The sequence below is a fragment of the Anopheles gambiae genome, chromosome 2 (genome assembly GCF_943734735.2).
Source record: "Anopheles gambiae chromosome 2, idAnoGambNW_F1_1, whole genome shotgun sequence".
Taxonomy (NCBI): Eukaryota; Metazoa; Arthropoda; class Insecta; order Diptera; family Culicidae; genus Anopheles; species Anopheles gambiae.
The window spans coordinates 94,510,757-94,521,953 of NC_064601.1; the positions used below are offsets into that span (position 1 = coordinate 94,510,757).

The 11,197-nt window shown below is 50.7% G+C and overlaps 1 protein-coding gene across 13 annotated transcripts in view; it reads right to left on the reverse strand.

The window, feature by feature from the left end:
* Nucleotides 1–9,280, reverse strand: part of LOC3290092 (transcriptional coactivator yorkie) — a 40,657-nt gene extending 31,377 nt beyond the window's left edge. Inside the window, exons 1-2 of one of the 13 annotated variants that reach the window (XM_061641310.1) lie at nt 9,076–9,280; nt 3,843–5,390 (exon numbers count right to left, since the gene is read on the reverse strand). In XM_061641310.1, coding sequence (XP_061497294.1) covers nt 3,843–4,672 — 830 coding nt within the window. In that variant the 5' untranslated portion in view covers nt 4,673–5,390; nt 9,076–9,280. Of the gene's footprint in view, nt 1–3,842; nt 5,394–5,719; nt 5,929–7,881; nt 7,984–8,245 lie in introns of those variants that run through there. The other 12 variants (XM_061641318.1, XM_061641315.1, XM_061641311.1 and 9 more) reach the window with 12 other exon arrangements.
* Between the last annotated feature and the right edge of the window lie 1,917 nt (nt 9,281–11,197).

Genomic DNA, 11,197 nt, shown 5'->3' on the forward strand with positions numbered 1-11,197 from the left:
GCATGAGTTTTGTGTTTCCCATAGGGCCCATCATTTCACGGTACATTCCTGCCGTATCCGGTTACGCGCACCGAACCCGGGGCCAGAATTTCACATGTGCCTGCTGTGCTTTACGTCCCTGGGCGTAAACGGAGAGCGCGCAAACAGGGGGGGAGGGGGGGGGGGACACAGTAATAATCGTTTTGCTGATTCATTGCGCTTAAGAACTGTGGCTGCTTTGGGGGAAGGGAAACTGCGGCTGGCAGTGGCTGTGTGTACCTGCAGGGCCTGCCAGTTTCCAGTGCACGAAAGACTCTCTTGTCTGGACGACTCTCTTGCTCTTGCTCTGGTGGCCACACCACACCAATAACGCCCCGCCAGGTAACCGACGATCTTCACATTCCAGCTGACGGACGGACCCGAGAACGCTTTCCGAGAACTGCTCAGGACGAGCTCGTTTTAGATCCCCGGCTGCGGAAAGGTAAATAGTTCTTAGTGTGCAGTAAGCGGCAAAGCCACTTGACGCACCGGTACTTGCGGTGTGTGTGTGTGTGTGTGTGTGTGTGTGTGTGTGTGTGTGTGTGTGTGTGTGTTTGGTTGGTGTTAATTATCAATTCCTGTGTCCGAGCTGCGAGATGCTGGTCTGGAGCTCTGACCATGCAGGATACATATTTACATAAAACGGCTCAAACTAATGCACACTTTCTGCATCTCATCTGTGGCGGCGGTGGAAAGCAGAAAAGGAGACAAATATTTACCCCGTCCAGAAGCGCAAAAAGCGCAGGCTTCCCCATTGCGGCACAGAAAGGCCCCAGCAGCGGCAGAGGTTAATGAGCGCCCCCTGGAGCAGCCTAATGAAGTGTGATGACCGCGAGGAGCGCTTGGAGCGTTTAATTAAAAATAATTGGCCTGGTTTTCGGCTTCCCTCCGAAATCCCTCGAACATCAAACGAAACACACTCCAAGGTGATGATCCCATTTCGATGACCTCTCGATTAAACAAACAAAAAAAAGCGCTCGTTCCAGGTTGTGGTCTCGTTTGATTGTTTTTCCTTGCTTGGCCGACACCACAACCCACAAGCCATTATCAAAAGTATCGCGTCACCTTGAGTGAAGACCGCCGAAAAGTAAGCAAATCTTATCTTATCAGGTCGGTGATGATGACAGTAAGTTGTTGTAGTTTTTTGTTTCGTTTCGTGTGTGTGTCTGTGAGATATTACTCCCTAACACACACCCTAGAAGTTCCAGGCACACTGACCCTATCAGCAAATCAACGGGGAAAGACCCTCTATCGGAGGTCCCCGTGTAAGACACAGGGTCCACTTCCAATCAAAACAAAAAAACACAAACACACAATTCTTCTGATCAAAATAACAAGGGGGGGAAAACTGGACCATCGATTGGAAGAAAGAGGCATGGGGTGGCATGGTGCGTTACAGCATCTTCTATTTCCGTCAACGTGAGGTCACTGCCACGATCAAACGGACCGAGAGCTTGATAGTGTGGAAGGTAGGCTCTTGCGTGCTCTTGTAAATAGCGCCCATGTCAAAACGATCGCGATAGCCCATCCCACCCAGCCCACCGTTAACGGGGTAGCAGCAGTGTGTGTATGTGTGAGCGGTTGCAGCAGCAGCGGGAGAGTTAATATTTTTCAATTATGATTATTAGCAGCAGACCCGGGGCCCCGGGTACCGTTAGGGAGCGTTAGGCGCTTCCAAGCGAGGACAAACCGGATAACACGACCGGAGCGAACAGGAGATAGAAGTGAGAGACATTGAGATGGACACACACACACACACACACACACACACACACACACACATTTGCATGCTGTGTAAGAAGTAGAACTTCCTATGTGTTCTGAATGTCGATCGGGCCGGGGTGAGCTGGTAATAACCAACAATCTGTTTTGCATACGTGCATACGGAGGTGTTCCTAGGCCAATTAAACTTTATTAGAGCGTACGCGTACGTAGGAAGAGAATGGAAAATAGGGGAGAATGTATTGAGAAGGCAGTACGACTGGTGCGAACCCTTTTCCTTCCTCCAGTGTGTGGAGCATACTGTTCGTTGCTTCAAAAGACGGTCGTTACGAAGGGTTAGCCCGCAGACAGTGTGGGACCTCCCTTTGCACTATCAATCTCAATGTTAATCAAACTCATGCCCAACCCTCGCTGGAGCGTGAACTATGACCAGGTGAAACCCTTTATCAATCCAATTCAATGCGGCTTATCCGATAGACCATCTGAAGAGGGCACACGATCGAATCTTCTTGATGATCTGCGGCTCTTGAAAAAAAAACGATAAGAAACGGTCAACGGCCAGCCGAGTGTGCGGTTCGAAATAACCCATCTTGATCATCTGCTTGAACACACACACAGACGACGCAGAGTGTCGGATACCGAGACACGTGCATCCATCGTGCACAACCCTCGGGTACGCTCTTGACGCGCGTCTATCCTGTGGAGTGCTCTGTTCGCTCCACCCAGAGTGCCCAACGTTGCCCAACACGTGAGGCTTGAGCAACGCCGTCATCCACACAATCTCCCGCACACTATCAGACACGTGAATGATCGTGATGGGGGGTTTGGAAAGCAGCAAGATTGCACAGGTGTGAGTGCACTCATTCTTCTTCACTCCTATGTTCTGGAATTTGAACCTGGACAACTTCCCAAAATGTGGGAAAGTGTCTTGACAAAAAAACTATTGTTTCACGGCAAAAGAACCCCCGTTTAACCTTCAAACTGGTCCCATCCCCACTCGGTACAAGTCGTCGCGCTCGTTGGCGGTTCTGCCTTAGTTCTGCCTTGGTGAATGGTTTAATTATGCTTGCCCGGAATGAAGCAACCAAAACGAAGTCTTCACATGATTCGAACAAACAAACAGAGAGCTGTCTGTGTGTATGTTCCGTTCGATTTGCTCCGTTCGATGCTCAGGGTACCCGTCGTCGCAAGACGTGTGAAAACACTTGTGCACATATGTGCACATCGGTGCATGTGTCCAAGCGTGCCAAATTATGGGTTTTCCGGTGCGGTTGCGCGTTCGGTTTTAGCGTCTGCTCTTTTTACTCCGTTTTGTTTTTGCGCCGCCCTTTTTGCGTGACGGCGTGACTTGCCGCAATCGTACACGGTACAACGGAACAGGGGGTTGTAAACAAAGAGCCAAATTGTGCCGCCCTTCGAAGCGAAGTACCCAGGCCAGCGCACTTGGTGCGCGAGATGGTGCAAAGCTGCGATACTTGACAGTTTTTGGGAGAGTTGCAGTGAGGAGTCGTAGTTTCGAGGACCCACACTGGGTGGTGGTGCTGCACGTGAATCGAACCAGTTTATGGTGTGTCATTAAACAGGGGGGGGGGGGGGGGGGGGGGGTAGGTATATTAAATTAATAACTAGCAGCAAGTCGAGACAGAGTTCTTTATGGATGTTTATCTCATCTTTTTATAGCTTTTTGAGTGCTCCAAGACGGCAACACCATGGTTGGGGTAGTTGTTTTCATTGCAGTAAAAGAGGGGCCAGCAATCGATGATTGGTGCTGAAGGGTGCGGAATTAGTTGCACTTCTTGAGGTAGGCGAAGTGTCAAGCTGTTTGTTCCTGTCACTGATCCCACTAAACTTGATCCCATGATTAAAGAGAGCTTATGAGAGAGAGACCTTGGGAACAAAGGGTGGGTTTTGCTGCAGCTGACGCTGCCAAAGTGAAGACCACCGAGTGCGACCTTCAACGAAGCCACCCAACTGTCTTCGGGTCGGTAGCTGCCCCTGGTTCCCCCTCTCCCCCCTCCAACCCCCTGTTGACCCCACCCATCCCACCTGGAGAACAGTCTCACGCGGGAAGCCATACACCCTGCCACCGCCCGTTTACTTACTTGATGTAGTAGATGCGTCCGTCCTGTGTTTTCGCCTGCTCCCAGCCCGGCGGCAGCTCGCCAAAGTTCGCGTGCAGGTTCGACACGTCGTACGAGCGGCCCCGGCTGTGCAGATGCTGTATCGCCGCCTTGGACAGGGCCGCCTGCTGCAGCACGGCCGCCCCCAGGCTGGTCGCATCGTTCTGGGCGGCCGCGGCCGCCGCCGCCGCCTGTGCTGCGGCCGATTTGCTGGCCGCACCGGCCGCCCCCGTTCCACCAGTCCCGCCACCACCACCACCACCACCGCCGCCACTACCGCCACCACCGGCACCATTGCCACCGGCGGCAGCGGCAGCAGCGGCGGCAGCGGCCGCCGCTGCCACCGCACCCCCGCCCAGCCCGCCCATCCCGACCGGGATTTTGCCGAGCGAGGCGGGGCTGCTGTGCGCGCGGCTGTGATGAATCGGCAGCCCGTTCGGGCCGGTCGCCGCCACGCCCGCCACCCCGCCGAGGATGGTCGTGCCGGAGCCGAACGCCGAGTCGGCCGAGTTTTCCCGCGAGTGCGACACGGACGGCGACTTCGAGCCGGACGACGGCGGCATGAAGAAGGATTCGGGCAGCTTGCGCATGCGGTACGGTATCTGGAGCGGCACCTTGTTGCTGAGCGCCTTGTCGAACAGCTCGTTCAGCTTGTCGTTCGAATCCTTGTCGACCAGTATGATCAGGTTCTTCTTCTTGTTCGCGCCGGTCGACTCGTTCTCGTCGGCGGCCACCGCTGCAACGGCGGCGGCTGCGGCTGCTGCCGCTGCACTGCCATTGCCGCTGCCGGCTGCCCCACCGTTGAATGCCATTTTGCACGCACGCACCAAATTAACACAACACAAAAGCACGCACGCACTCACACGACCACTTTGCTATCCGCCGAAGAAGGAGGAAACAATACAGCAAACCAAGCCCAACCCTTTTAGGCGTCCCGACCCAACAGTGCGCCGAGACGTTTGGTTTGGTGCGGGAATTCAGGTTTTTCACTTGAGGCCCCGGTGTGTGGACCTTGGTGTGTGTGTGTGTATGTGTATGTTGGGGGGGATGCTCTGTCCCGAGATCGGGCAGCGAGAGAGCGAGCGCGCGGCTTGCTTCGTTAGAATCTTTCACACAGGCGCGCCTTTCGGTGCCGTTGGGAAACGAGGGAGCACTCGCACTCTGGTGAGCAGTGTTGTGCTGGATGCTGCTGCCTGGGCAGCACTACTGCTAGAGCTGGACGGTGGCTGCTTGGATTGGCAGCGCAACGGTTTAGCAGGAACAAGTTTTCGCAGCGCCCTTTAGGCTGATATTTTGTTGCACCGTTTTTTTTGTTTTCGTTACTGCTTGTTTTCAATATTATTACTTTTTTTACTTCAATTTCTGCACCGACTACACAGACACTGGATGCACACATTCACAGACACATTCGGCTGCATAGCATTCTTTTTTCTTCTTCTTCTTCTTTAATCACCATTTGCACACACAAATTCACACCTAAATCACAATCACCACTGCACAGCACACACGGCTCGTCGTGCTGGTCGGGATCTGCTATTTCAAATTGGGGGGGAGAGAGAGAGAATAATTTTCTTTACTATGGAAGCACTTGGCAAGACACGTTGGATCTTCTTACTATCCTATATTTAATATGTGTTGTTTTTTTTAACTTTTGCTATGATTATTTAAAATGTTTTGCTTGTAACGCTAACGCAAACAAACGAAATTGTTTCACTTTTCGGCACAAAACCAGACGGGAGCTGTTCGTACGAGTGTAATACACAATATCACGAAATATTAATCGTCCAAGACACCAGCACTGCGATTAGACCAGAATGGAACACCACACTTATAAAAAAACACACTCAAAAGTTAATCACCTTTTAAATACACTTTTCATTCAACGCAACGCAATGTTCCTGAATCCGAAAACTCGAACTCACAAAACTGAAGAAGCGAAACAAAAATCCCTTCTTTTGCCGTCCAAAGCAAAATAAAAAAAGGCGAGCCGGAGCGGATCTCGAGATCGACACACACGACGACGCTCTGCTCTGGCTGCGTACCCGCGAACGAATAACGCTGCCTGTTGGTGCTGTGTGTCGCCTCCCCCCCGTCTCAACAGAACTGCTCAATCTGCGTGTTGGAATTACGCTCTCACTCGCTTGCTCTCTCTCTCTCTCTCTCTCTCTCTCTCACGCACACACACATTCACATACATGCTCTCTCGCGCTCTCGTGGGGTTGGTCGGCGGAGTGCGTCTTTGCTGCTGTTTGCAAGCGGGAAATCAGCGCCTACTACTACCACTAGTACAGCGAAGCGAACAGCATAGAGAGATAGAGAGAGAGCGATCGAAGGGGTGGGAATCTACTACTACGTACAGCTTAGAGAGCAAGCAAGAGTGGCCAGCACAGTGCGTACTTCTGCTGTCCGTCTGTTGCTGTCTACGTAGTCGCATTTGCGCCCCGTTGGATCACGTAAAAGAAGAAAAAAGAAGCCAAAACCAGAGTGTGTGAGAGACAAGACGCCAACATGGGGTGTGTGTGTGTGTGCGCTCCCGCGCGTCTGTGTGTGTGTGCTGGCTCGCGAAAATGCGTGCACTTGCAATAAGAGCAAGGGTTTGGGTTGGGAAGTATTGAACTACCGTTTAAAACGAGGTTGGAAAAGGGGTAAAACGAGAGAGAGAGAGGGAGATGGGGGTGGCTTTAAGTACGATTGTACTAACCATCACACACCCATACACACACAAGTGCTTGTTGTGTGGGTGTGTTTGTGTGTTCGCCATCGATGCGCGATCGATCAACCAACCCCCTTTTTGTGCAACCCAGCTTTAATGGGCAACAACAATTGGGAGGGGGAGGGAGGGGGGGGGGGGGGGGTGAGGTGTGATAGATTTGCGTCTCCGTCAACAACAACAACAACAAAAGAAGTAATTTAACAAAAAAAGTCAGCTAAAGTGTATGGGTGGCCCATTCACTACCCCCTCCCGAGGGGGGTTGTTTGCACGCATCACCAATGCTTATTTGCTAATTCAGCAACCCCAAACGCACACATACGCGCGCGCGTTCGAGGGGATCTTTTTTTACTTCTCCTGCTCTTTTGATCGCTCTCTCATACACTTTTTTCGCTCGCTCTCTCTCTCTCTCTTCTCTCTGTTTCTTCTTCCACCGCCTGCACGGTGCAGTTGGATGTGTAAACGTCATTCGCAGGCGCTGTGACGTTGATCACCAGGGAGGCAGCCCATGTAAAGCGGGAAGATCACACCCAAACAGTTGTGGGTTGCATGGGTGGGGTTCGGAAAAGGGAGCAAGGGTGACATGATTAATGGCAAATCAACTCGAGTCGCTCCCGATCATTCTATGCTGCAATGTCTGCTCTCTCTCTCTCACACACACACACACACACTCTTGCGACATTGTTTTTCTTTTTCGAACACCCGATCGTGCGCTTAGATCGTGCTCTTTTGGGCTTTTTTCTGATTTAATCACTCTCAAATCAAACTGTGATCAAGCACACACACACACTCAAACGTACGCTCATTCCAACACACACACACACACACACACTTGTTCTTAGCGGGGCCACGCAAAACAGCGCAACATGAACGGAGCATAAGATTTTCTGACGATATCTTGCGGCTCTCGTTCGTGGGTTTGTGTATCTTTCCTTCGTTTCCTACATGCACACATGCGCAGTCGCCAACAACAGCAACAGCAACAACAACAGGTCACGAAGTTGCTGCTGCCAACCACACGTTTATGCTTTTTCTCGTTCTCACACTCGCACACACTTGCCGATCGATGACGCGCAACAGAGGGCGGACAAAAGGCGTTTGGGGGGGGGGGGGGGGGGGGGGGTGTTAAGTTCGATCTTTCTTGAAAGGAAGGGTGATTTGGCGGCGGTGGCGATGGCCGTGCATCCATCTGAGACTGTCGCCCGCACTCGTTTAATGCGTTATATTTCTGGCCACCTTTAACGTACACAAACACACACACACACACACACACACACACACACACACACACACACACACACACACACACACCGTGTTCCATCCGCGCACTGCTTAAAAGGCGCAAACCCTGCAACCGCGCAGATTTTCGTGTGACCTCTGACCTCTGAACCTTCTGGTGGGGGTGGGGGGGGGGGAATCCCCTTTCTTTCCTAGACTCCGGACTCCGAAACATTACCATCCGCCGCCACGGACTCGCGCAGCTCAATTGTGTGTCGTCTACGGGTGAAACCACCTCAGACAGAACCTCAACCATGCCCACACACAGGTTTTGTGCTTCCGCAACTCACCCACCCACCCACCCCCTCAAACCTGCCTAAATGGCCCTTTTTCGGGGGTTTCTCCCTTATGCTGCGTCCCTTTTTTTTCACCCCGCTGGCTGAGCGGACTTACGCACCTTTGCCTGCCCCGGTTCAGCACTTCAACACTTGAGCATTCTCTCACATATGTCTGCTTGCGCTCTCTCTCTTTCTCTTTTTTGCTCTCTTTTATACACTTCACAGGCTCTTGCTTTCCTGTTCTTCTATTAATGTTTTCTGAGGTGGCACTCTCTCTCTCTCTCTCTCTCTCTGCTCAATTCAACCCCAGTGCTCAGGTTTTGGGTTTGCCGAGATTTTGCTGTCACTCTTTTTAAGTGCGTTTCGACGACTTTTTGACTGACTTGTTGACGTGGTGGTTGTTGTGTGTTTGTTTGGTTTTTTTTTCTTTGCTTCGTTGGTTCACTTTTCAACCTCTTTCTACCTCGCTGGTTGGATTTGGATTTCGTCACACTGTGCGCTCGCAGTGATGTTTTTTGGTTTTTATGATAAATTATAAACACTACCTTAACGCCAAACAAACACTTTTTCCTTCCACCCATCGACAAAATGTAAGCGAGGAGGAGGAGAAACGGGCACGATTCTTACTCAGCAGCAGTAGCAGCAGAAACGTACACCACTTTGCACTGCCCCGAGCACACGGACACGAATGAGGCGGATCGAGCTGGGCCGAGCTGGGCCGAGGGTGAGAAAGATCGAGCGACTCCACAGCATCCAGCAAGCAGCCCGCTCCCCCCCCCCCCCCAACAGGAACTCACTCGATGGACTCACACACACTGTCTCTCTCTCTCTCTCTCTCTCTCTCTCTCTCTTTACGGTTCTTGCTGTAGCACTTTTCTGCTGCACAACAAACTGCTGCGTACGATATGATCAACTCCGACTAAAAGGGCCAAACGGACGATTAACGAACCTTCTTTCTTCATTTATTTGCCTATTTTTGCTAATGCCGATCGTCGTTCGAATGATCTGTCACCATTGTTGATCACCAAAAAAAAAAAAACTAATTGCTGGTTTTTGTTGCGAGGCTTTTGAAGCGCAAACGAAACTCGAAACACAACGCTACACCGCACCGTAATGACCGTTCGGACGAGCTGCGGCGACTCCGGCAACACGAGTGACCGCACTGTGCCGCGCTGGGTCCGTTCGAACCCGCTCCCGCCGCTTTTGCTCGCGTTTGGTTGGGTTTGGGCGCTGCGCTGCGGAGAGGAGGAGAAGGAGGAGGAGGAGGCCTATCGCCAAACTTATCAGAGACCTCACACAAACAATACAGGTAGGTGCAAATGTGGGGTGGCGCGAGAGGTGAACCTGTTGCATGTGGCGTTGCGCATGTGAGCGCTTGCTTGGTTTTTTTCTCGTTGGTGGTTGTAGTTGTTGCTGTGTATTGTTTATTGTAGGAGTGTACATGTGAGAGGGTTTACACCCTTTTTTTTGTTCTTCTTCGTGCTCCTCTGAGTGAGTGTGTTTGGTGCACAGACTAAATGCACGAAAGGTAGGCTGAGAGAAGGAAAGCCCTTTGAACTGTAGGACTTCTTGCTGTTTGTGTGCGCGTGTGTGTGTGTGCTGTTTTTTCTTCGCTTCTAAACACCATTCTTCTTCCCAGCACACAGGTGCGACTTGTGATTAAGGGGATTTCCTTCTCTCTCTCTCTCTTTCTCCGTCCCTTAGGTTGTCGATGGTGCTCTTTTACTAACGCATTACTATGCTGGTCTCGTTCCCCGTTTGCTGTATTGCATGTATTTCCTACACCCTTCTCCCTACGTGCGAGACAGCATCTGAGCTCGTTGCAAGAGAAATGTTGATTGCACCCAAGGTGTGTTTGCATTGAGAAGTTACAAAGTTCTAGCATCGATGTTGCAACTGGATTTTTCTAATAAAATTACTTTTTAATTAATTTTTATTCAAATAGACATAGTCACTAAAGCTAAAGATATAGATAGAAGTACGTGTATGTGTGTGTGTGTGTGCGCCTATGTGCATAAGTGTTCGCTTCGGTTTGGGATCGGTACTAAAATCACGGCAGCTACAACACACATATCACAAACAACACTGGCAGGTAGAAAAACAGGTTATTTATTCCATTCCTTCGATAGTGCTTTTTTCCTCTTCTCTATCTCTCTCTGTATCTCTCTCTTTTTCTCTCTCTTCTCCTTGCTCTTTCCTCCTTGCTCTTTTCTAAAAAAGCGGACATTTTATCTGACTTTGGATGTACCTTTGGGCTGTGTTGCTGCTGCTGATGTTGAGTGTGCTTTAGCTGATGGTTTCTTGCTCTTGCTGCTCAGCCCGCAGCACGGTCGCTTTGACTTTCGAGACACTAGCGGTCTGGATGTCACTTCTCTGGTCTGTGTGCTTTGCTTTCGTCATTTCTCGAATTCTCCTCACTCTCCGCGGCTCAGTTTGGCCCGTGTGCGGCCCGTGATCCTAATGCTTGGGACGAGCTCGGACGCAATCGCAATCGAATGCGTCTCTTTTTCCCAAGCGCGCCCCCTCATCGGACACCATCATCATCGTCATCCGATCATCATCTTCATTTCACGTCACGTTCTCGAACACACTTTCAAAAACGGCTTCTCGTGGTTTTGTCGGTTGGGGTGTATCCCGGGGGCCGGAGGATCTTTTCTTAAACCAAGGAACACACATACACACGCGCACACATACACTCACAAACGACATACATGTTGCCGTGAATATGATGACGTTCTTTTATCGTCTCTGTATGTAATATGTTGCGATCATCACGATCATCAAGTGGAAAAGTTTACTTATTACCATCGATTCTAAACATGATGGAGCAAATGTAATGTTGTTCTATTTAAAGGAAATATAATTGATTCAAAAGGTATTCTAAAAGTCGTATTTTTTAATACGGATCAAAACTTAAATGCATGAAACACACGACGAAACGTTACATCTAACAGCCATTTTTAACTGCGACCATAAAAACTACCTGTGACAATCATATAGCCAATGGCACTTCGCAAATCGGCACCGGTCCACACTCCATTGTGTCTGACCCCTCCGTGCAGGATCGGCCA